Genomic DNA, 26,750 nt, shown 5'->3' on the forward strand with positions numbered 1-26,750 from the left:
GCACGTAGCTATTTATTATTAGCATTGTTCTTCCGACGTCTGATTTCTTTTTAATTATAGGAAATGCGTTTTTCTAAGGTACATAAACTTTTGGGATTGACTGTATAGCCAATACATCCTTAAGATCATTTCGTACGTATTCTAAGTATGTGTAAATATGATTTACTGAATCGTGATTAACGAACAAATGGAAAAAGATGTGGGGACGCACGTGAGACGCAAAAGTCAATAAGGTGATAGCCGTGATAGGTTGACTCGCGTACGTCGCCTGCGATAATTCATAGAACGTTATACAGCCGTTTGATCGTGCAAAGATAATCGGAGCAGAAAATTACGCGGACGATATACGGAAGCCACGTGATCGCTAAAGGCGAGTCCATTTCCTAGTTAGAAGCCACGGGCAACCGGCGATTGAACGCACTGCGAGAAGAGACGCAGCAGAGCTGCGGTCAAGTAAGCGTCGCGTAATGCGTGTAATTAATGATTACTGGCACGCATCAGAGCTTCTCATTAATCTCACTAGCATGCCCCATGTTCATAGAACGTTATACAGCCGTTTGATCGTGCAAAGATAATCGGAGCAGAAAATTACGCGGACGATATACGGAAGCCACGTGATCGCTAAAGGCGAGTCCATTTCCTAGTTAGAAGCCACGGGCAACCGGCGATTGAACGCACTGCGAGAAGAGACGCAGCAGAGCTGCGGTCAAGTAAGCGTCGCGTAATGCGTGTAATTAATGATTACTGGCACGCATCAGAGCTTCTCATTAATCTCACTAGCATGCCCCATGATGCGCGAAACGTTTGATCATTTGATAGTAAACCCCGGCCCGATTTCACGGTGCGTCGATACAGAAACGGATATACATACGCGCGTATCGCGCGAATCCGTTATTAATAGCGTGATTGTTTGTTCCGAACGTTCAAACGCGCATTCTATGCTGAATTGATCGAAGAATTTCGCAAAATTCATCTCTCGTTAGAGAACGAAGAAGAATTCACGAGAAACATACTGACTGTCTTTTTTTTTCTATAATTCAGTGATAGAAAAATTGCTGAGACTCTGTCTTCCAACGAAAACAGAAGCGTTTTCTAACGATACAGCCTCGAAGATCATATGATAAATGGATTATTCAATCGAGAGGGAGTGCGCGCATTTCTCCAGTTTTGCAATGCCGGTTCCCACAATTTGCATTTTCTCGAACCGACGAAGAAAATGTCATTTCCTGGGCCGGCTTGCACGGAGGTCCCGAGTACACGGTTCTAACCCTTTCCGTGTTTTCCACTGTCGCCATCAATCGTCCCAACTCGGGCCTGGCCGCACGTGTGCACGTGTGCACACCGCGACATTTCCCTAACGTTTCCCCGGCAAAATCAGCGGCGATCTCGCGCGGGCGTTTCAAAGGAGCCGACGTTTCCCCTAAACGGTTAACGGAGCTACAAACGGGCTTCGCATTTTTACCCCTGGCTTCTCTTTTTGTTCACTTTCCCTCTTCAAACCGGGAAATGAAGACAAACGCTCTTCGTTTAAAGTCCGTTCTCACACATTTCGTAGGAACAAAAAGTGTGGCGATACTCAAGACGATTTTAATGCACAATGACTGAGATTCCTCGGTTCTCAAGGACGATGCTCTAAGACAGTTGAAAGAAGAGATTGAACATACTGTGTCCTCACTGAATGAAACAGTAAAAATGATGGCGGACTGATATAGGTATCGGGCTGTGATCGGTTAATTTATCTATCTCGCGCAGCTGGTCGAAAACGTAGGGATTTGGCGCGTTCACGTGGGTCCCGGTTGCGAAACGAAGCTGGCTCTTAACAGGAAGGAAAGAATCGAAACGAACGAGCGATCCATTAAAGGCGATCGGCTTCAGCTGGCTGCGCTGTAGCCGATCCGGGGCTAACTTTATCCATGGCGAATTGTCCCGACAATGGACGCGACTCCGTCTTGTTGTCCGTACGGGGGAGAGAAAGATAGACCAGGGCCAGGCCAAGAGAAACGGAGGAACAGGGCGTCGTCGCGTGTGCACGCATCATTTTTATAATCGTAATCGCTTATTGTCCTGTTGCTCATTATTCGGCAATGGAACGTAAAACGGTACGAGCGAGCAATCTCTACGACGAGATCGGTACAGAGAACTGTTCTAATTTGTTTCGGTTCATTAGGTCACGCATAAGCAGGATTTATGTATTCGTGAGACAATCGAGTGTACAGAAAGATATGAAGCATGTGGACACGAAAGAATACGTATCGCAATGCTCGAACGACGAACGGAATTTCTGTTTGAATCACGTTTTACGAACGTTTCGCTCTGCGCAAAGATCGCCGGTCTACTCGGGTGAGTGAATTTTCGCGAGGGAGGACGCGTTTTGCGAGTGACTCGGACTGGCTGCAGGTTGGCCCACGGGAAAAGGGCGCAGGTAATCGAGGGCAACGAAGGTTGAGCACCCTCCGGTCAAGGGGAGAACCCTGATTGGTCGAACGAGCCACGCACCTGGCGGACAGCTGCTACGAGAAAGACGTACGTTCGCCTGCGTCCGCGCGCCGTTACCATCGAGTGCGTGTGAATGCACGGGCACACGCGTACCTACTCTCTCTCTATCTACCCCGAGCGTCGAACGAGAACCCGATGTATGCGAATGTAAATCCTCGGTATCGAAAGAAAAGGAGAAAAAATGATGGCCTTGCGACTAATAGAAGAGTGATACGTGGATAGCTGCAACATGTGGAAACGCGCTTGCGAATCTTTAAAGCGAAAGAGTCCAGCGCATCGATCTGATCAAATAAAAATGATAGTCTTGCGAGTGATACATGAGCGAGTACAAATAACGAATGCCTCGACATCTGCGAATGCATTTCCGAGTCTAAACGCAAGTTTGCAAACCTTTGAGACGATAGGACACGCCGCGCTGAGATAAAAAAGGAAATGGTAGATCAATAGACGAGTAATATTCGCTTCGCATCTGGAAATGCATGCGTGTGAGCCGGAGAAGAATTTGAAAGATTTTGGGACCCGAAGGATTCTTGGGACAGGTAGAGGGTGCGGCACCAGCAGCAAGGAGCTCTTAAGGGTGCAGACGGTAGCACTATCCTCGTGGCAGGTCTTCCTCGAGGTCGGATTATGGGTTTTAAAAGTGTGGCGACCGGTTCTTGTGGTAATCTCATTGTTTTACACACAGAACAGTAATAACGAGGTTGTGCAAGGAGACGAGAGACTCGGGATTAGGGACCTTCCGGAAAGACCTGACTCACACCCGTGTCTCGAATCCACGGGAGAGATCGGAGGACAGATTCTCCAAGGATGCGAGATAACGCGAAACTTCTGCGGACGATGGAAAAATTTTTGTTCCTCGCCAAACTTATGTATTTATTTCTTTCGGTTCGTCAGCGGTGAGCAAACATGAATTAACGAGTGGCTCTCGAGATGAGCTTGTCGGCTATCACCAAGATTGCACAATTTAATCGACGATAGTTGAAAAGAAGTCCAGATTAGGGACACCTGTGTAAAGCTATCGACGCATCGCCTCTGGAACGTTACCAATGTTTTCCATATCTCTGGCTTATTACGTTAATCTTTCTCGAAAAAAGAAAAAGAAACGCGATAACCCGATCGACGAGCTTCGTTACAAGTTAGCGTATACGTGTAAGCACGAATTTTCCTATCACTATTACACATCGATCGTTAAACGAAACGATGTATGAAATATCGTATCAATTTTTAGCTGACGTTTAACGCTTGCGTTTGTGTACGATGCAAATCGATATTTCTCTATGACGATGAGATCGGTCGGATCTCAGCCGAAAAACGCGAAGGAAAGTCATTTCCCTCTAAAGATCGTGTATCATCTGAGATCTCGGGGCGAGAAACTTTTTGTTCTGGCGAGGGTCACATTTTTCCCCCGAGCTTCTTCTTCTTCTTCTCTATTTTTTTTTTACATCTGTAATTTTCCTCCTCCGTGAGACGAACGCTACGTATTCCCGATGGGAATAGAAGAAGAAGGTAGTTAAGTGCGGTTAAGGGAGGGATAAAAAGAAGAAACGACGGCTAGAGGGGCGGGAGTAGCAGAGGAAAAAGAGAAAGAAGAAAGCGAGAGGAGACGAGCAAGAACCCCGACACTCAGGAAATGACCTGGCCATTGGCGTAGCAGGAGCATCGTTCTGACCGGTCCAAAACCGTAGTATTCCCGAGGGAATATCTCGTGTTTCTGACCGGGCCCCCGGAAACTCGTCCGGGACCTCCGACCAATTTCGGATCGAATTTCGGGACCAACGCTCAGAAAATTAAAGTCTTGTGCCGCGTGAGAACCTCGCACGAAATTCATCCACTCTTAAAAAGAGGTACTTAAAATATAGGATGAGTCAGCGACGACGACTCCCGTTTGTAACGAACAATCACCGATTCGATTCAAACAAAAGTCCCATGCATTTATCATCGTACCAAAATCTATTTTTTGAAACTATGCCATTTCGCATCGGAGGACTCACAGTTGTTAAAAACGATTTTGACATACGACGTTACTACCGATAGATTCTTCGACAGCCAAAGCTAGCTTCGAAACAAACGTTATTAGTGGAAAATGGTGCGAGCAATACGGGAAGGGACGTCGCCCGATGCTGTTAGGCTCGCGCAAATGGCTATAAGCAAGCGTTAGCGCGGAGTATTTATAGCGATAGTCAATAATTTCGTCGTAGAAAGCGGCGCGGTTTCGGTGTCGGAGCCTCGCCACGGAACTCGATGTTTCTGGGAAAACCTGATCCGAAATCGTGTAACAACACTTTCGAGAAGTTCTCTCAGCGAAATCGGTCCGCGCGATTATCGGGCTGCTCAGAAATTCAAGATGTTGCCCGAGGTCTGAGAGGTATCGTCCATAAGTTAATTTGAATCGATCACCGGCGAAGGTACACGTGTCTCTTTAAATCGAACGCGTTCCTCCTCCTCCCCAAAGGCTGTTCTCTTTTCTCAACGCTTTATCGATGGCTAGCAACCGGGGCTTTGCAACAAAGTTATCGTTTATCTAAGACCGTTTTTCGCATTAACTCCGCTGATATCGACTACCTCGACCTGCGTATCCATTTGTATCACAGCTACATACATCTCTGATTGTAACTTACTACGTATTGAAAAACAAATAACTGAACGAGAAAAATGATGAGATTTTAAAGTAATTCTCTCGCGTCAAAAATTCTCTGATAAAAATTATGATTCCAAATCGGATTACTCGTAACGAAGAACAGAAACAGCTCGAAAGCGTGTCGTAAGTCGCGTTACCAGCAACGATAAAAAGGAAGTTTGCAAGGTGGGAAGCCACGCGAAGATCGGAGATACGTCGAATAAAGAGCGAAATTGAGGCGCTATCTTTGAAAGCAAAACTTGCTTCGTGACTATCGGTATGAGAGAGAGAGAGAGAGAGAGAGAGAGAGAGAGAGAGAGAAAGGAGAGGAGAAAGAGAGGGAGTTCGCGGTGTAGAAAAGTTTCGGAGCTTAAATGCAGTCAAGGAGGCGGAGGGTAGCAGGGGCGCGAGCAACAATAGCAAGAACCGACCACGTAGGGACGTAAACCTCGCCAGAGGATCAGCCAGGATATAATCTGGAGGCTGGCACCGAGGTAGGCACCATCTACCGTGAGATCTCGAGACGGAAATCGGAACTGGCTCGAGGCAACCCTAATCCGAACCTGATACGACGCCTATATATGCACGCATGTATGCCTCGCTCGTTCGCTTCTCAATTATACAATCCGCGATTTCACGCGGACGAATAAAAGGTCGATCATCAATAAGCATCAGAGCTTTGACCGAACGTCGGATCTATCGATCGAGTGTCATACGAGATCAGTATTACAGAAGCAAGTACGTTTTTAAAACAACGTTCTGAGTGTTACATTTAATCCGAACTGGAAGAGCGGTTTGCGAATTGTACGGGGGGTATGAAATATGCGAAGAGTATTGGAGATCTTTGAGGCAGGCACGGTGGTAGGCACGAGATCTAGCAATGAGATCTGGACGGAAATCGGAACCGGACCTAATCTAACCCCGATCCAACCCCCGAGATTCGCGTTATGGAGCCGGCCACCCCCACCGTGGCACGAAACGTACACACGAGCGTGCAGGGTACACGTTTTGCACGATTATGCGAGCAACTGCTATGCAGATCGATCCTGAGGGGGATCTCAGTGGCAAGAACGTTTCTGTGTGCACGCGTGCGTATACTGCTGTTCCGTCGTCGTGTCAGCCTCGCGTGCATTATACCGTGTGGAATTTCGGGTACAAATGACTGAAGGGCTTAATAACCGGTGCTCCAATTTCCTCCGCGACGATTCCCGACTTCCTCCAGTCTACAGTAGCCGAGGGGAAAGTGAGAATTTCGAGCTGAACGCGACAATCTTCATTGATTCATTAATGTGGAACAAAGTCAGCGTTCGAATTGTAAAATTCGATCGAAATTCGATAGTAAATTTTTGTATGGAGAGAAACTCCTCGGGGGCCGAATCGGGAGTCGCAGGTCCCGTTTTCGTGACTTCAGACCAGAGACCATTCGTCGTCTAAGGGCCTCACGGTTGTTGATTAAGGCTCCTGTTCAGAGACGAGGGAGGGCGAGACAAAAACGAGAGAAAGAGAGCGAAGGGAACGATGGAGGGAGAGGTCAGGTTATGTCCATGAAAGTTTTACGGTGCTTGGGTATCCGTAAACGCCATATGGCCCGAGAGCCATGTTTCCTTCGTTTTCTTTCGTCTCGAAGCGGACCCAACGTCCCTCATCATTTCTTTCGTTTTTTTTCCCCGTTGCTTCCCCCCTCTTCGTTAAGATATAACCAGTCACGGTTTACGCGCGTTTATATTCTTTGTAAAATTGGAAAGCGCTCCTCAAGTCCCAAAATGAATTATTAAAATTAGCAATAAACGAAATAATGGTATTGATTTATCGCTCTCTTAAATCAGACCGAGAACTCGAGAGGTGTTTGAAAAGAAAACGCAAAAGACCACTGGTCCTTCTGATTTTGTGTGAACTTACTATGAGTCGAAAGAGAAGCATCTACGAGTTGAAATTGCGAGACTCACCTGAAACAAACAGAAGCAAGACGAAACCGTTAGACGAAAAGAGTGGATATGTTCGTTTGTAAATTGTAGAGGGGAACAGTCGGTGTTGTAACACCTTTGTGCAGATCGGCCACAGACAACAGACGTTTCTAGACACAATCGGGCATATACGCGGCAACGTATCGGACTATTGGACTATTCCGGGCTACGCCCACTCGCTAGGTATTAGTAAATCGGTCATACACGCCTCGGTTAACGCGACTAATAACCGTTTGGTTGTTACCACCGCCAAGTCGCGCCTAAACGACGCGTAATTATCGTACAAGCTGATCACGCACGGAACGGGGAGTCGAAAGCTTGGACCAAAGCGAAGTACGATCTCACTAGTTAGTGACACTGGAACGTCTCGTTGATCAGACTTCGATCGCTCAAACGATTCGATGAACATCGTAGAAAATTCGATTCTTGAATTTCATCGAGCCTCGTCTCGGCTCACCGATGGAAGTGAGTTCGCTCATTTTTGTGGGTGGGCCGCGTACGTCTTGAGGATCGTCATCATCAACGTCATTATCCGTAGACGGGAACGATATAGCGGACAACGACGAGAAGGGGTGGGCGTATAAGGGCGAGGGAAAGGGGTGCGTTCCGAAACATCCAGCTGGCGCCTCTCGGCGCTATGGCGACCGTTATAAGCCCGCTACCAAATCAACCGTGTGTGACACACTAATAATCAGACGTATATATGGTGTCTATACAGTGGCTCCGGGCGCACGTGTACACAGAGGGATGCGGGTGTAGAGGTTTATGTACGTATTGCGCATTCCTGTCAGAGGTCCTCCCTCCTGTTTCTCCCTCTCTATGGGTGTCTGTACATATGTACATTTACATGGTTGCGATACGTAGGTGTACATCTTGTACGAGCACCAAACACAGGTGAGCTGGTACACAGCAATTAGAACGAAATTCTGATTTTATGAATCTCACGTTCACCAAATTGGAAATTATAAAGAATCGAAGGAAACGGGAGATCCAGTCAATTTCACGTCGACCTCACGATAAGGAAGTTCCATCGGAATTACGAGACGCACAAACTCGATGCTCGAATGACGACCAATTGCTGACTCGAAAAATTGGCGAAGAACGGGGTAGCAAAGGGGACGCGAAGGGTGGAAGCACGTGCACGCACGCGTTACGTATTCGTGCAAACACGGCAGGGTATAATGGTTACGAGGAATGGATATATCAGTCGGCGTTGGATGCTGGATACCGCTATTAGTAGAGCTCCAGGCGCACGGATACGCCCGTTGTCACGCGAGTAGTGGACGCTGGTATGCGAGGCAAATGCGACCGTGTATGCGTGCGTCTAATTACGCGCGCGCGCGCTCGCGCCTCGCGAATATATTCCGTGGAGAGTATCTATTTACGCGTGTGTATACGTCCAACGCAAATTGTGGAGAGCGAGGGAGAGAGAGAGAGAGAGAGAGAGAGGAGCGTTCGAGATGTAGCTACAAGCGTGATCATATGGGTTACACATACGTGCCTAAGTACTAATGCTAATCCCAACCATAGATTACGAGCAACGACGATCAACCTGTCCGAAATTCCTGGAACCCTTTGGCTTCTGGCTTCCCGACTAGCGGGACGATTCGACATACGCGCCGATTACCAAAAATTAATTCAATCGAATCACTGCGTGTGTATCAATATATTAAACGATTAAAATGCAAGAATTTAGTAGACTTTCATGGCTGGCGTCGAAGAACTCCTCCACGATACTCGGGTATGGATCAAATCGATGCGACACGAATGAAAATTTGTTTTTAACTTACACCCAATATCACTGGCATCTTTATCGACGCTGTATCGACTAATTCCGAAGCTACTCCAGCGGAGAAAGAGAGAGTTTCGATCGGCGAAAACTCGAAAACCGTGCTCGCAGTAATAAAGTGGCACTTGTCGGCCAATTCGACGATAGGGGAAAGAAAAAACAATCAGCTTCGAGACCGGAGCCAGGTCGCCGTCCCATTTATATCAATTCTATTCATTGCCGCTTTTAACCTAGCCCTCGCGTCATCAGTGGCTCTCAGTTCCAGATACAAATCGCCCACCGTGCACTTCCTCCTTGCAATTTCTCAACATCCCAAGATTCTGCGATTTCCCGATCATCAAATAAATATAAAAATTGCATTCGTGTTTAGAGTTAGATTCGAAGGCAGATTAAACGCGGAACGTGTATTATTATTTCTTTAAAGGATTTTGGTCGGACAATTTCACTGACGGTCACCGCCGATATTCTGACGGTCTCGAATTTAATCGAACGCACGCAGTTCGGAGCACGGACCGCCATCGAGATCACACTTTCGCTTTCTCGTTTCTCTCATTCTGTTTCTCCTTTCCCTGCCTGGGAACGACGAGCTACGCTCCTCTTTCCGTACCCTCGATTCGCGTGCAACGCCGTTTAAGTTTTCTCCGAAAGAGTCCCGTTCTCGGAATCGAAATTGGCGAAATAATGAGAAACTGGTCGAATCTGTGAATAATAAAAATTGCGCACAGGACAAACTCTGCACGACGCGGTCTATCTCTCGGCGAGAAGAACGCGATCGAAACCGAGGGTTACAAAACGGTGTACGTATCCCACTTATACGGCGGGCCGCTAATTTAAACGCTTAATTGCAACTCCGCTTTTAGCGGAAAAATGAACGCGGCCGCGCGCACGCGGCTAATTAAGTCTGGCCCAAAGAGAGATAACGCTTTCATAACGAACGCGCCCTGCTTTTTGTTGTCGTATTTTTAAGTGGTAGCCGCCGCCGCCTCCGCCGACGATGACTCGGCCAAGATTTTACGCCCGACAAAGCCTGGAAAAAAGCTCGAGTGCGGCAGCAGCAGCAGCAGCAGCAGCAGCAGCGTAGTAGCGGAGAAAGAGAGCGCATTTCAAACGTTGCAAACACTGTGCCGGATATGAGCCACGAAGAAGGGAGGAGCACCACGGCCGGAAATGGCTGGCCTTACCTCGGCCCGATCAAAAACTGGTTTCGCCAGACGCTCAAAATCGAGATCATAAAAAAAAATGAATCGACGTTCGATAAACGAGGTGTAACTCGATCCCTCGCTACTTTTCATAAAAATGCATTCTATACGACGTTCAAGTGTTCCCATACAAACTCGGCTTTTGTTACTCCACATATTTTATCCGCGATCTAACAGCATCAGAAAATATTAACTTCGTTCGACGCAAACGAGCATAAATCGTGATTGTATTTTAATTTAGGGAGGCCCGCCGAGGTAATTGGACGATATCGACTGTTGCAAAAGTTTCGATACGCGAATAATGGCCCGGCAGCTGTCGATCTAACGTCATTCAGGTACGCCGGGGGCAACCTGTTGTCTCGGGAACGCGATGACGTTCGCCTTTTGTAATTGCGACGCTTTTGTACCGCTAATAAGTGATCGGAACTCGAAAGGGACGCGAAAACGGGTCGCGATAGTCGCGTTGCGCAATACAGAACGTCGATCGACGCGATCCTCCTTGATCTTTTCATCGCCGGACAATTGTACATCGCTCGCAAATATTCGAATATTGTCATTCGTCTGCTCCTCGATCCGTCTAAATAATTAATATACTTTATAATTTGGTACGCCCAGGTAATAGTTTTCTGACCTACAAGAACTCAGCGTTAAACGTCCAGAACATCGATTGATATTCTTTTCTGAACGGAATATGGAGTAAAACGCGTCTCGCTAGGGACGAGGATAGATTTATTTAAGGAGAGAACTTCCGGGGTCGCGATTAAGGAGAAACTGAGTTTGAACTGGAAAACGAGAACCGCTGGGAGAAGAGCAGAGTCCATAAGCCGAAGATCTAGCGGCTACGCGTGCGGACTGTACTGAAATAATGTACAGTACAGTAGAAAACGAAGGGAAACGCGCGGGGGGGTTTACAGGGAACATCGAGCTGTTCCCGTCTCTCTCCCGTTCGTACCTCCGGCTCGCTCGCCGTCAGGGTGACAATGGTGTGCAAAGGAGATTAACAAACAGAATAAGCTAACGCATAATCGCATTATTTCTGGCTAAGCCGCATTTAAATTAGATAGAAATTCCATTTAACGAAACAATGCAGGGATGATGATGAGTCACTGCTGCCATACGAGTTGAAATAGACGAACGAGCAGTTTCTGATATTACGCGACGCCTTATTACGCGCGTTGCCTTCGAAGATAATCGCGCTTCCAACTGTCTATATCTCGTTTCCAGAATTCCGCTTTAAACGAAGCAAGCAATTGCTGCTGGCGCAAAGTCTTTAATCGATGCAGCAGTATGATTTTTAGACGAGAAATGGAAACGGAAGTGACACGATCGTCGAACTCATTCGGTACGCGTTGCCTTTGAAAATTCGTTTAAAATACGCGACACGTGAGGTGGATAAACTATATTTGCTTAATTGACACGTTAAATTGTGTGGATGTACTTCGTTCGATGGAATTCTGTACAAAACGGGAGTACGTACGAGATTTTCGAGTACACAGAGAATTCCGTTTTTGGGAAAACTATGGCACGGGGTGAAAACGAGTAAAGGGTGCCGCCGGCATAAAAAGAGCGAACGACCCGACGTGTCTGGCCACGTGACGACGGCCATGCCGTGACGTAATCCTGACGTCAGCGGCGTGCTCCGCACGCTCCGTCGGGTGCACAGAGGAAAATCGTAAACGTGCCCCTATTTTCAATCGACGCACAATCGGATTTACAGGGAGAGAGAGAAACGAGGCTGTGCACCGTGAAAAACTTGCCAGATTGAAAAGGAACTCGTTTCCAACTGGCGTATCTGGTCGAAACACCCCCGACGGAGAACAAAAAGGCAGACAGAGAGAGAAAGAGAAAGGGTAAAAAAAAGGAAACTCTTTCTTGGCTACGAGAGAAATCAAACTTTCCACACCGAACTCCGATCCGTGACCGGATAATCATCTCGCGACACAAAGGATAAACCCCTTCGACTCGATGTACAATGACTCAGATTCGCGAGCTTCTGTATTTTAAGAACAATGAAAAACAAATTTAACCTCGGAAACCTAATGACTCGTTAGGACTCGAGGGAAATTATCTGACAGACACAAAATACGAAAGGTAAGCCTCACGTGACGGACTAATTTGTTCTTTACCTGAGCGCTACCGCCGACGATGGACTGATACGCGGACTGAAACACGCTTCCGAGCTGCGTGAGGCTATCATCCTCCATCTGGAACATTATATCTGCGCCCGGGGAACCGTTGTTGTTCAGATTGTTGTTATTTCCCATCAACTTCTCCGTGTTGACGTCGCGCAGTATAGTGTTCGACTGCATTTTCCGGTACGCGAATATTTCTCTTCTCTCGCACGAGGCACGAGCACACACGCGTTCTCTATCAAATCTCTGTGCACCGATTGTTCATCGCTCTCATCGTCCCAAGATACCTCGCGACGATTACACGCGATTAAAACGGAACGGTGGTCACGCGCGAACGACCAAAAAGCGAAGCACCATGAGTCTTGGTCGAGCACTGCCGAAAATAGTTAATAATCGAACGGTTCACTGTACAACGATGGTACACGAAACCGAGAAGGACGCCGCGTGCCACGAGGTCGCATCGCACTCCGGCTACTATTCACTCGTCCGCCTACGCATTTTTCGATCAGCCTTTCGACACCTGTTTCCTTCCTGCACGAGGAATCCGCGGCTCGAACCTCGTCGACGGAAATGTACGAGCACTCGACAGGCACACCATCCGCGGGGAACAGAATTTACAGTTCACACTGTTCAACGAAAATATACTAACGATCGAAAGAAGATGGAGTAAGAACGTGAGGCGCGAGAGACGCGAGGTTCCTCCCGGTACGGGGCACGCGAAGAGACTGACGCTTCCAGAGGGGCGGTTGCCGTCCCTCCACTCCCCTCGCGCTGGTCGGCTACCCCACCACTAGACCGTGGACCCCACCATGCGCGTCTTTGCGCGCGATACCAACGCCAATTTGAATTTAAGCTCGATACACTCATTTCGTATTCAAATGATTGATCTTACTAATAAAAGTAAGCAAAACACGTTGCGTGTTTCACGCTTTACGATTCACTTCACCGGTTCCTACTATTATGTGCCGATACGTTCTAGAATTTTATTAAAATACTCTCGACAGTTTAAACAATGAGCAAAACCTGAGATGATCGCTTTTTTCAATTTCTGAACCAAGACGAAAGACAGAAATTTCTAAAGAAAATCGGAATGGAAAGGAATATTTCTGTCGCCGAGCACGGATCTCTCCGTCGCGTCCCCGAGAAGAGAGAGAGAGAAGGAGAGAGAGAGGAGTTCTCTCGTTCCCGGACTCACAGGAAGCAACCCCTAGCAAGGGGCCAGCGTTTTTGCCCGCACAAGCCGGCGTGTAGCAAAGCCGAGGTATATACGAGTGTGGGTGGAATCTCTCTCTCTCTCTGGCACACCGAAAACATCGGTCCACTTGTTGAGTCAGAAAGAGATCGAGCGAGAGAGATCTCTCTCTGTGTACACGTGAAAGTGCGGCTGTTCTCCTAACTGGGGACAAAAGCTCTCCGCGTGTTACACGAGGTATCCGATGGAGGAACAAAGGTTGACCGTGTACGGAACGCGAGAAACGATTATTGCAAACATTTCCCCTTTCTCGAAGCATTCGATATTTGAAAGTTCTTTATATCTTTTGCGCGTTCAACCTCACTGTAAATTCGTCACATCCGCGGTCTTCCACGCATCGAAAAATTAGTGTAAAATGTATAATCATTATATGAGAAGATGCTGCGGATATAACGATGCAAAATCTAGATGGATCATTAATTTGGTCGCGATGGTTCCGCAGCGTTGATGCGTCGCTAAACGATCTGTTAGGCGAAAATATCTTTATTCCGACGGATACGCGGTTTCGGAAAATCTGTCGGGAAGACAAACGAGACGGGCGGTGGCGCCAAAGGTAGGTGAGCTTGTTAGTTGGAAATTCGTGAGTAATTTTAGTGTCGTACCCACGCGACTGGCCAAAGGTATATAATTACCCAACCTCACCCGACCCAATCTAACCCACTTGGCAAACGAACGAGAGTTCCAGTTTCCCCGGACCGAAATCCGGATACGGTCTGCGAGAACTTTTTTCCCGAGGAAGGAAAAAACGAGTGGCCGAAACTGCACTTCGCCGAGTTTCGACAAAGACTCGAGATACGGGGTGAATCGGCTCGTCGATTTCATTATAAGCCCGGACAAAAATACACTTTGTCGGTTCGTCAAAATACAAGAACACGTGCGTTTAACGATCTCTATCGTATAATAAATTGACACGGAACATGTCACGATAAAATCATTATACCGTTAAAGCATTTGGACGTTCTCATTGATTCCCGTTCTACTCAGAGATAATCGGACGAATTGACACCAATCGTCTTTTCGATCAGAGACACTTAAGTCGACTTTCGATCGAGGCTAACATTTGGCACGAAACGCAGACTTTTTTTAGGCTTTTACCTAAGAAGGTGGAAGGACAGTAAAGGGTCTGGAAGTCATGGTAAATGATCGTGGAAACGGTTGTCAGGTGTAAAGAAGCCCAGCTAGCTGTAAAATAATTAAACCCTACAGGTACCAAACCGAAACGAAAATAAGCCGAGTACAATGAAACACCACCACTAGTACTGCACAGCTAGGGACGTTCTCTTTGGTACCTGGCCGCCAGGTACGAATCTCCTCTTTACCTAATTGTACGTGATTCGCCTGCAACTTAATGACTTCTCAACCCTCGCATTAACAGGGTTAAAAAATGACTGTTTTAAGCCGTACAGCAAAACCCAAATCGCCGCATGGTCAAACCTCTTCGATGTATAATAAAAAAAACCCTTCAAATTGCCCAAGCATACCTTTTCGTATTTACCAAGCTATATACTTTTTATTATACAAGAGATTTTACGAAGTTCAGGGACAAGTGATTCCAATACTAAATAGTTGTGTAATGCGTTGTGATTCGGTTTGATAAGGCACACACTGGTAACTCCAATGGATTTCATGTTGGTCGATAGGTGTACCGAGGCAAGGAGGACTACAGGAACTCCCTGGACTGGACTCCTGCGGCGCACTTGCTGGCATTAATATGACCGTTGTAAATCTCGAAAGGTACTTCTCGCGCCACTAGACCTGCCTTGAGGTCACCGGCATATGGTGAGCCTCGGAATATCATACCCTGACCACCTTACCCGTGAACAAATGTATGGAAAAAATGAACAACGGACCTAAGTGTTTTACCTTTTCCCAAGTGGGTGGAATCAGGACAGGTATATTACCATAGTAGTCGGTGCCGGTTGGATCGGAGTAAGCGAATGTTCTGAACACGTTTTTTATGGCTGGTCATTCGTTATTAGAATATTGTTTCCAATCGGAAACTTTTTATCGACCGGTTATTTGATTTATAAGAATTGGAGAAAAGGACGTGGAGGGAGGAAAGAGACGTTTGATAACCTGACAGGCAGGTTTCGTCATTGGCAACAAATAATTAGGTAACCTCGCGTGGCCAACTGTGTAAACCGCGATCGCACGCCTCCGTCTCCGTGCGGTCGCGCGGCGCGCGAGGACGTCCGAGTACGAGAAGGAAGAGAGAAAGAAAGGTGGAGAGTCGTCGACCCGGACGCCTCCTCGCCGTCGCGTGGTCCCCCGAGCGAAGAACAGAAAAAAATATCGCAAGACCGAGTCGTTGTCTGATGCTCCTTGTCGAGCGTGTTCCCGAGGATCCGACAAAAAGCTTCGAACTGGCAAGAAGACGGAACTCTCTCCTCACGAGGAGACCGACTCGCTCTCTAATTAAGGCCGATCGTTAGACGACGAACACGATCGAACCGGGTTATTCCAAAATCCATAATAAAACGTTTTCGATTTAGAAAAATGTTTTACAGCGTTTCTAAATCTCTTCTAAATGCATCGAATCCGTGGCGAGCAATTTAAGTTGCGTCGCGCATCTGTACGAGGTAACGGTAAGTGGGATGAACCAGGATGAAGTGGAACTTTGCTGATAATTTATTATCAGCCGTAACCCCCGGGAACGATGTCCCCGGCTACTAAATATTTTTTCTCGGTCATCGATTCTGTTCGTAACCGATTGATCCCAATAAAACGATTCGACCACGGTCGGCTGTCTGCCAAGAGAGCAGAATCGATTTCTCGAGTCGAGTTTAATCCTCTCGGGTCACACCATTGATCCGTGTTACCAGTTTTGAGCCGGCCGAATTTGATCGAATTTCTCCGCTGACGAAGGAAAACCGGGAGTGGCGCAGCAGAGGAAGCCGGGAGAGCCGATCAATTTCGGCGGCGATATTTTGCAGAATAGTTTGATATTTCTCATGAGTATCGACTATAGTTTGGGACGCGCACTATACCCGGGATGGGTAGACTAAGCGGCGGAGGTTGGTACTAAATCTCACCCTAAAGCATCCCTACCGAGCCACCCCTAACTACGCTACTAGTGCTCCTGCCACCCCTCGTTCAGTGTCTCGCATTGGCGTAGCTACCACCGGAAGGAACAAACTTTTCGAACGGTAGGAAGGCTCCTCGAGCGAACGTCAAATGTTTTCTCAGGCTATATAGTTCGCCCTTTTAATTGTTCCTGGAATATTGACCAGACGAATTCGTAATGGTCGATTCGCGGCGGTGGAAAGAAGTTAATCGAGCGGAGAGCGCGTTTCCCGATGAAAATTCTCGTAGCGAAGCGGAACGATCGATAGGACTCGCGTCGCGATAAAGAAAAATAAAACGGGGAACACGTCTCTAGATACGGTTACCGGCTTTCGTCTCCTTTTTAGGACTCGCGCGCGTACCTGCACATATTTCCGTGTTACGCGCGTTTTCTCGACGAGAGTATAAACGAGGATCTAGGGATCGACGTGCAGGGATACGCGTCGTGCTCGCCGGCGATCGAGATTCGTTAGGTCGATCTATATTTGGACGAATCGATCGAGTAGGGGAAAATACACCGCTAGAGCCGCAGCCTCGATTAAGGTTAATCGGGATTAATCTCGCGGATCTCGCAACGAGAGACCGCATGTTCCCTCTGCGTCTCCGCCTTGGAACGAATTAAAAAGAATTAATTAAGAGAGATTAGATATCGAGAACCCGGTAACCGGCAGAAATCTACCATCGAGTCACGCAGTGATTCTTTCGTACTCGTGCGCAACGCACGCGTGCATAAATCTATCGAAAATTGACCCCTCGTTAGCGGCTTAATTAACAAGCTGACCGTGGAACGCGGAACGAGCCGACCAAGATTTATTTCCTATTCACTGCGCTTCGATCGATTCGAATTCGCTGTTCAATGTCTGGATCATCTTATCGGTGATCGCTCGACTCGCGAGCGATTTTTAAGAAATCGTCAACGACTCAATCGAAGAAACGAACGGTTTCAGCAGACACGGACGGATTTCCCGGTGTCTCACAAATCGACAGCTCTAGCTTGTAGAGCAACTTCGGAAGAAAGGTCAGATTAAGCCTTTTTCCTTGGGAATGCTACGGAGCAATCCCGTTTTCCATTGAGCTTACGCCAGTGGCGTCGCCCCCAACCCATCTCTATATACCCCGTCGCCCTGCAGTTAATGTGTTCCAGGGTGGAACCCTGCGCTCCCTCGGCTCCCCTCCCCTCGGACCGCCCCCAATTTCAGCCCTCTTTCCACATCTACCCTTACCGTTTCCCTCTCCTCCACGCCCCGATTCCGAAACCCACTCGACTCTCAGGATCTCGGGTTTGCCTCAACGAGAGAATATTTCTCTTTCTCTCTCCCTTCCTCTTCCCGTTTCGCTCTCACCTTTCTCTTCCCTGGCAAGCTAGGTCTCTTTGTTTTAGAAATTAGAAGCGGATTACCGAATCCCCTTTTCAGCTGCGCTGTTATTAACTATTACCTTTTAGCCATTCACCCTCTGGTGAACGAGTTGTACCGAGAAATTAAATCACTTTTATGCAAGTTTATAGCCATCCGCGACGATTCTTTTTACCAGCGAGACATCAATTACGGAGCACCGGGGAAGAATGTTGAGAGAGACGACGAGTTCACTCGACGATTCTAATTAATTCCGCAAAGAGAATAATTGTAAAAAGACAGACACCTTCCTCGCTTCGTTCCCTCTCGATCCGTCGAGGATGAAATCTCGCGAAGTTTCCGAGAAAATATCATCCGAGGAGAAGGCGCGAAACTTTTGCCAGAGTGTCCAGGGGTAGTTTCGCGGCGAGTTTAGGCTAACTGCAGGATTCACGCGAATGTTTGGCCAACGTTTTCTCCCGGTAGTCGTTTCGAGAGTTCGGAAGACAAGTCGAGCCATTCGGAGCCGAGAGAGGGGACGGAACGAGGGATTGTAGCTCGTTTCGTGAGTAAAGGACTCTGGGAAACCGTAGGGTCCGCGGGGATAGGAAGCGGAATCCCTCCGGAGGGAGGGACAGGAGTCAAGTAAACTCGAGAACCGGCGGCCTCTTTCATCCCCGAAACTTCAAAAGCCGGAGGAGTCGCGCCATATGCCACCCTTCGGCAACCTCTTCCCTGCTTTTTTCCTCCTCCTTCGCGATAATAAAATTCTAATCAGCTTCGGGCTCGATAGTTTCCGAAGACAGAAGGGCGGAACGCGAGAGGGTCAATCTCGAAAAAAAAAAAGAGATCTTTTAGACCGCAATTATCATAAATCGACGCTCGCGTTTAGCGGTCATAAAAATAAAAGATTCCACGGACGTGACGGAGTCTCGTAAAAGAATTAATTCTCACTGTAAAAGAGGGTCGTTCACGGCCCAGACGGTATGTGAAATTCACATTTAGACAATTTGTCAAAATGATCGTGGTAATCGTAATTTAATGTACAAGAATTTTCCTACATTTTTCCCCTCCATCGACGATATGAATTCATTTCAATCCCAGTACTTAGAGCACGACCTGAGATACAGATATTACAAGCCCCGGGAAAGCAATTAGAAAGAACGTAGCGAAACCCCGGCTGACCACATTATTCGAGCCTACCGCAGGGTGCAAGGGTTGTTTACCCTGCGAAAGTATTTGTACACACGATCACGGTTACCACCAGGAAAGAGGGCCCGTCCGATTCGATTTTCAGGTCGACCTGCACTCTTCCTGCCTTGTTAGTTTTACGGTCTATATTTTACAAGGAATTATGCCAACTGGAAACGAGATCATGATGACGACGACATCGATTTTTCTAAGAACATTTCACTGTCACAAAATGGACGGTACAAATCAGGAAACCAGATAGAATTTTAATTTTAATTATTGACGCATCGACGGGAAAAAGAGTTATTCAACGATATCAAACATTGTTCGCAGGATTCTCATGGAAGTTTTGTTGGCCGAGAAACGACGAGGCAGAAGGGTGGATACAAGGGGGTGACGAGCGTGGGGTGGCGAAGAAGCATTCCTGAATTTCACAGGCCGGTACGCCACAAATGAAGCACACTTGGGTGGTGCTCGATTTAGCTCGTATCATCCCGCACCCTCGCCGAGCTCTCTCTTCGCGCACCGAATGCAAACACTGCCGCGTACGTAGAACAAACACACACACGCGACCCGTGTGTACACATGTAATTTCAGGGAATTACAGATACATAGGTGACCCGTACAATACGCCGGCCACCGTTAGAGAATCCGGGCGCAATTATTGCTACCGGTCGCCAGGTTCCAGCGAAAACTCGCCCGACCATCGCGTGTCACGCAACGATTTATCCATGCAGTGCAACAATTACATTTTTATGCTTTTACGATCGTCGATTTTTCATTTAGAAATCGTACTCCTCTTCATATTAATGCGTGAAATCAACGTTCTAACGACGATCGCACACTCGTACACTTTTCATAAGAAACGACTGTGTTTAATTAAATTTTCGCGAACCGTGAAAGCACGCGCGAGTAATTTCACGTGTCGAGGCACGAGTAGCACCCTGAGGGTGAGAGGATCTTATGCAATCGTCCGCGTAACCAGACTGGCCACACGCGCGTGTCCCGTTTACGTCTACATGAAAAAAAAGAACGGCTCGATCCACAAGTATCTCGTCTACCGGTGGGGTCGATCCATTTACGAGCGATTGATATGTTAATTGGCGCGGGTTCTCACCGGCGGTCGTTAATCCCCCATGAAAATGATCGGGATACACGTGAATCGGCTGGCCACTCGAGTAGAAAACCCCCAGCCACGTGACCACGGGTCGATAGACCCACTCGAAATTTCGTACGCCATACGAAAAGGTAATAGATTAATCTCGAGGAACGGGTCGTTAAATATCCTGCACACGCTATGGAAAACGCAACCGTCCATGGGATTCGCCGTATGGCCGGTTCAACCCTTCGTCATACTTCGTCCGTGTAATTAAGCCCGTCTTTCTCTTTTGTTTTTAACGTTGTGTTTCTACGCGGTTAAAAGAAACGAGAGACTCGCCTCTAACGGAATAATCGCGTCGGTCATGAAAGTGACGCGAGTCGGAAAAATATTAAAAAAAAGAAAAAAAACGTTTCGTAATATCGACGTGACACGATTCGAACGGGAACGCGGTACGATTAACCCGTAAACGCGAAACGGTATTGTTTTTAAAACTGGTACGGTTGATATATGAATTCTGTTGAAACAGGGATGAGAAGCTAGAGTTTTATGATCGTGTACGCAGCGAGCCTAAAATCCCCCTGCCTGGTACACTGGTAATTATTATTGATACATTCCCGGTAATAATCTCGACGACCCAATTAATACTATCGACATACCGATAGGCGCAGTTGCGATACACCCAATAATTTATCGCGATAATCCCACAATGACCGTAAACTATCGCTCACGCGTGCATTTTCGGCCGATCGCTCGCCAGATATATGTGTCCGTGTCTTCCACACCCGTCGCGCGTGCACGTACGCGCGTGTTAATCCGAATCGCTACGATAAACCGTGACGATTTTATATTGAAATCAACTCGAATGAAAAATCTCTATCATCGTTTCTGGAGCAATCAAATTGTTAAACCGAAAATTACTGACTTCACAAATTATACAGTTTGCCGTACGACAAACAGACCAGAGATTTATTGCATCCGTAGAGAGAGAGAGAGAGAGAGAGAGAGATCGAATCTGCAGGAAGTACGATACGTATAAATTCGAAAATTTTTGCATTTTTTATATTAAAATAGCCAATTGCACAAAGAGCGAATAAGAGTTTTTTCGAGAACTATCGCTGGGATCAAGGCCGATCGGTTTCGTCGACGGGATAAAAATCATTTCTCCGTTTCAATTACGGTAGATGTAACAAATTAAAGTGGCTCAGGAACAACGGTGGTCGTGCGCGCGGTCCCCGTATCGTTCGAACCGAGGAAATATGTGTGTAGATCATATCTCTCCTCTCTCTCGGTTTATCCGTGCGCCGATACCGACCCCCGTTCCCTCTATCATCCCCGTCCTCGCTCCCCTCGCCGGGTGGTTTACCCGTTGTAAGTCGACGACTCACTCCATAAACCCGTGCTGTGTACTCTGTACACTGCGGCGAGTTTGCACGCCAACCGAGGAACAGAGAGAACGAGATGTTATGCCGAGGAGGAAGGTAAAGAAAAAGAAAGGGGATAAACGCGATAACAGCTGCGAGGTAATTTAGATTCAATACGCTTTAATTCCGTTGTTCAACAATTCCAGTCTATTAGAACTTTATTTCAAGTTATGGTTCTATGAATCTGACACACCTCGACGAAATTAAAACTGAACCGTTGACCAGTTGGATCGCTAAGGCGTGTAGATTCGGTTCGATATTCGAATTTATTGTGAGGTCAGTCTAATAAAGCTCGGAAACGGACACGATGACGTCTGAGAGGGCCTGAAACGTGGACGATAGGGCAGCAGCACTTTGCCAGCTAGATAAGGGGTGCATTTGCGTAATCTCGCCGGCTTCGACACCTCGGAGGTTTACGAGGCGTGCCGCGAAAAATGCCGGGTTTCTCGGAGTAGCGTTACGTCAGCCACCCCGGGTACGCGTCCAATAATAGTTGGGATTCGAGAAGGCAGCGCTCGTAAATTACAGAAAATTCTCGACATATTTCCGTCCCGGTCTCGTTTAAATAGAACCACTCTCCAGAGAGATATTACTTACAATTTCCGCTAGAATTCCTGGTCGAAATCCGAAGTAGATTAAAACGAAATTCGATGCTAAAAACGGAACTGTGTTTCTTTCGAAAATATCCGGAAGGTGGTACGTTCGAAAGGTGTTCTTCTCAGCGTCGAGAGGTTCGACCGCGGAATGGTGGCTCGAACAAAAGGTGCGACGAGGTAAAATAGCGAGCAACCAAGGAAGGGAGCAAAGTGGCACAAAGAGGGAAGCGAAAGAGAGTGCGAGGCAAAGAGGCATTGGCTCGTGTGCTACCAGCAACAGGTGCCCGTCAAACAACGTTCAACGTCTCTAGCAAACCGTCTCTTTCTACCCCGAGCGCTGACCTTTTTCTCTTCCCCCGACACGCGATTTCTGCTAATTGATTCGTTGACGAAACGTGACAACCCCTGCCGATTCAATGACCACGTCGCAGATTTTTATGCAACACGCTTTTGTTATCAACTGAGAAGATCGTTTTTATCTTATCATTGCATATTTTCTATGAACCATTGAGTCTGCAGTATACAAACTAAATCTCCGGAATGGTTCGCGAGTTTCCTTATTTCGTTGGAAACAATAACGGTGGACGTAATTTGATGGTCCGTGGGTCCGACAAAGGACAGGAAACGGTAACGGCGGACTCCGCGGCGCCTCCGAATCATTACTCGGGCATGAGCCGCGCGATTAAATAAATGATACAGCATTATTCGTGAGAACTGGTCGACGTTGTTATTGGGTGAAACCCGATCGAGTTTCGCTGCCCAATTTTGGGAGGACTCGTTCTCTCTTAGAAATCTACGAACGGACAGACCCTGTATCTCGTAACACTCGACCGACTCTCGAATCCAGAGTTACGCGACCGATAACGTCACGCGAGACAAATGAATATTGTCAAGTTACTTTCCTTCGACGAGAGCCAACGGTTTCCTGATTGGAATTTAGAAAAATGATATCCAGATCGCGATTTCTTTTATCCTTCAAACGTGACATGTAGCCTCCGCGTAAAATTTTTCTATAAATGAATATAATCGATGTTAACGAGGATACGCGGCGAATCGTAAACGTAAAGGGAATTTCGGATCTTACGAAACCCGGTACGGAGATACCTTAATGGCTGGCTCGTAAAAAAGTGCGCCGATGGTATTACTGGGCAATTAAAAGCGGAGCATCAAAAGTGGCTGCCAGTTTAATTTCCTTGGCGAACAACACCTGCGTCGAGGACGTCGTAAACCCGGACTCTCTCGCGTTACCAATTTATCCGTCAATCAAAGTCCACCGGGCCCTGTACCGACCGACTCGTTACCAATTCTTATTTCGCAATACTGTGATTCCCTTTCTACACGTCATTACACTGTGTACAGGCTTATAATTACTAGACTGCGGATTTTCATACAAAACCATGTATTAGTTCGTAATGCTTTACATCTCGTACGTACTCCGTAGTACTTTGTATCTTTTTGTGGATTTCCCAGAATCGCTCGTGGAGGATGTGTAAACAGTAGGCAGTGCGAGCGCGACGACAATAGAGGGACAGGAAGATAAAACATAAACATAGATAAGACTCGGGGCACCCATGGAGGGAGCATTTCTGAGAATTGGTGGGTGGGGACGACTCGCGGCCACATATTCGGACAAAACGTGGCCATATATTCAGAGACTACTGTACGTCCGAAATTCATCACGCTTGTTCGTCCGAGGAAGCGGCAAAAACACGGATCAGGCGTGCAATATTGTAAACGCATCTGCCGATGTTGCAACGGCGAGAGGGGACGAACTCGATCACACATGATCGATCGAAAGTTCTTGAGCTGGTCCAGAATGCGTGCCACTCTTTCGAGGTTGAAAATTCCTCGAGGCCACGAATTAGCGCGAAGCCATTCGGGGCAGGCATAGCGCGAGCCACGGAGGCGAAACTGGAAAGGGCTCCACGGTCTGGCGATCGTAGCACGCGACACCATATGGTCTTCTCCTCTCGATACCCGTGACCCCTTCTTCTCTGTACACAAACACGCGCCTTCCTCTGCCCAAGATATTTTACCAGAGACCAGATAACGAACCACGAATATTTTCGCGAGTAAAAAATGTAGTATGAAAACCAGTTTAAAATTAGGAAGAACAGCAATGTATCCAGAGCAATCGCAAAATTGTGTCTACCCTCGACTCCTATAAGACCGGGTTTCAATTTTTATTTGGGGCGGAGCTGTCCTTTTCAACGAGCCAATATTTATGTTTTTCGAAATAAGAGCCAGCGATGTTTTCTTAGGGGACGTGTACCGGACACGGTCGAGAGAAAAAAGAAGGGTCGGTGGTAAACGATAAGTGAAGCTCCCGAGAGGACGCGGCCGGGAATACGGGGTTACGACACCCTCGAGGACACTAGAACGCTCATATCCTAATAGAAACGTAATCGCGTAGTCCTGCGCGCTGAATAAATTATTAGCAGGCTTACGGTATGGTCGCGGAGGGTTCGCGTAACACACCGTATCGGTTGGATTAACGGTCGATCTGCACCGTGGGATAGCACGACGATTTATTCGGCCGTGACTCTATGCGCTTATTTATTATCAGCAACTCCCCATTTACCCTCATCATTTATCCGGGATTTTTCAAAAATTAATAATCGTACTTTCATTGCTTCTTGTTTGACGAAAGATCATCGTCAGATACATCACATCGATTAGTATGATGTATAGAAAATATCGTGTGCGTTCTTGTTGAAAAATTATCAAGGGATCAAAAGAATCACGTACTGGCAATTAGTCGCGTCAACGTCGTTACAAAAACAATGAAGAATATTAATTAATCTTATCGATCAAAACCGAGTTATCGCGATTTTTACGGGAATGTCAGACCTTGATTTTTCTCGTGAAATTATCGGAGGCCCGATAAAAGAAGAGCAGAGACGTTAATTAAAAAAATAACACCTGGCCGGTCACGATCATTCGTCGCGCGCGTGAATCTTTTAGCCAGCGGGGACAACATCTTCCGGCGATTGGAAATAATTGAGGGGTGCGCGAGTCAGCTACCCTTTTGCAGCGACGACGTATTTACCCCTGCGTGTTTGCCGGGTAATCAGGGAAGTCGATGGTTTATTGACGATGTGCCCGGAATCGAAATGGACCTTTTACGAGGAACGCGAAATTATAAACCTCGTACGTACCCCGGTTCATCCTTCGATAAATCAGTTAAGCGGGAAACGAGAATTTAAACAGGTGCGAGAACGTATTTGATCATCGAGAAGCAATTTGTTTTTAGCTTTTCTCTTTCTCTCTCTTTCTCCTTCACTGCTCGAAGAAGAGAGTCGCGCGTACGACAAATATTTAACGTTCCTATCGATCGACATTATATTCCATTTAACGAAAAGGCCGCGGACACGCGCCGAAAAAAATATCAGACCCTGTTCGAACCTGAAATTTGTCAGACGATCGGATTCCAATTATGCAAACGACGAACCAAGTCTGTTAACGGGGAAATTAAAAAACGGAGAAGCGTCGCAATAAAAATCGCGGCCGTGTAAAAAACGAGTGGGGCGTGTGAGAAAGTTCGGATTACGTGCATGGGAAAACGTCTATCGGAGTTTTAGTTGGACTCTTGGTAAAATCATTATACTCTACAACTCCGCTCGTAAAGATTACGATCGCGAGTGGTCCCTGAGATCATTCGTGTGTAAAGAAAAAAAAAAAAGAGTAATTTACGAGCTAATCTAATTCTATCGTTCCTCTGTCGGTGGGTTTTATCAATCGCTGGAACGAACTCCCGATACATTCGGAACGCTATTATCGAATCCCGATTGCAGAGACAGGAAACACTACGTACTACACGCGTTTCATATGGACGTAAGTTAGAGGCATGCATTTTTATCGAATCTTTTTCGAGTCACTCACCCAGTGCTGCGTCGTCACGACCTCGCCGTCGGCTCCGTCGAGGGCCTGATAAACAAACGGGCGCGAGATCAGTTCCCTTCCTCAGATTCGAAAACGAAAACTGACGAGTGACTTAAAAAATAAACTATGAACGTAATACTCTTACAACGTTACAGGAAAGGTTCTAATGGATAAAAAAGAAAGGATCGGAACTTACATCCTTCTTTCTCTTCACGGCGGCGGGGCCTGAAACAAGTCGAAGAACGCGGGGATCATTTTCAAAATATTCTTCACTTGTACAATTTTGCGAGATAAGAAAAACTGACCAGGTGCGGAGTTTGGTAACCGTGTCCCGTTGGTGCCGGTGGGTGCCGCGGGGTTGGCAGCGGGGGTGGGCGTCCCCACGGATGGTGGTACACACCGGCTGCTTCCGAACGGGAAGTAAGGGGATTCAGGGGGGTAAGTGCTGCCCTCGACACTTCCGCCGCCCCCGCCACCACCTCCGCCTCCACCTGGCCCCCCGCCTGGCCCTCCCGCTGTCGGACCGTACGTTCCTCCCCCATACGTCTGGAAAAAACATTTTCCACCCTTACAATGAATGTCGATCCCGTATCCGCGATACAAAGTGGCTGACAATCGTTAAAACTACTGGACGGTCGTTTGACGGATACTTAGGGGATCGCTAATTCTATCGACTTTACGTAGTCAATCATATTTCTTATATCTCGAGCCT

General features: G+C 47.2%; 1 protein-coding gene across 13 annotated transcripts in view; it reads right to left on the minus strand.

Annotated features, from left to right (window-relative positions):
* Positions 1-26,750, minus strand: part of LOC108627858 (protein daughterless) — a 75,263-nt gene that overhangs the window by 34,239 nt on the left and 14,274 nt on the right. For 9 of the 13 annotated variants that reach the window (XM_026815852.1, XM_026815853.1, XM_026815850.1 and 6 more), the window contains exons 5-7: positions 26,344-26,584; positions 26,235-26,263; positions 26,039-26,083 (exon numbers count right to left, since the gene is read on the minus strand). The exons of 1 other annotated variant lie outside the window; for it this stretch is intronic. In XM_026815852.1, coding sequence (XP_026671653.1) covers positions 26,039-26,083; positions 26,235-26,263; positions 26,344-26,584 — 315 coding nt within the window. Of the gene's footprint in view, positions 1-12,191; positions 12,908-26,038; positions 26,084-26,234; positions 26,264-26,343; positions 26,585-26,750 lie in introns of those variants that run through there. 3 more of the 13 variants (XM_026815863.1, XM_026815861.1, XM_026815859.1) reach the window with 1 other exon arrangement.

The sequence above is a fragment of the Ceratina calcarata genome, unplaced genomic scaffold, assembly GCF_001652005.2.
Source record: "Ceratina calcarata isolate Rehan_Ccalc_2016 unplaced genomic scaffold, ASM165200v1 scaffold48.2, whole genome shotgun sequence".
In the NCBI taxonomy this organism is placed as follows: domain Eukaryota; kingdom Metazoa; phylum Arthropoda; class Insecta; order Hymenoptera; family Apidae; genus Ceratina; species Ceratina calcarata.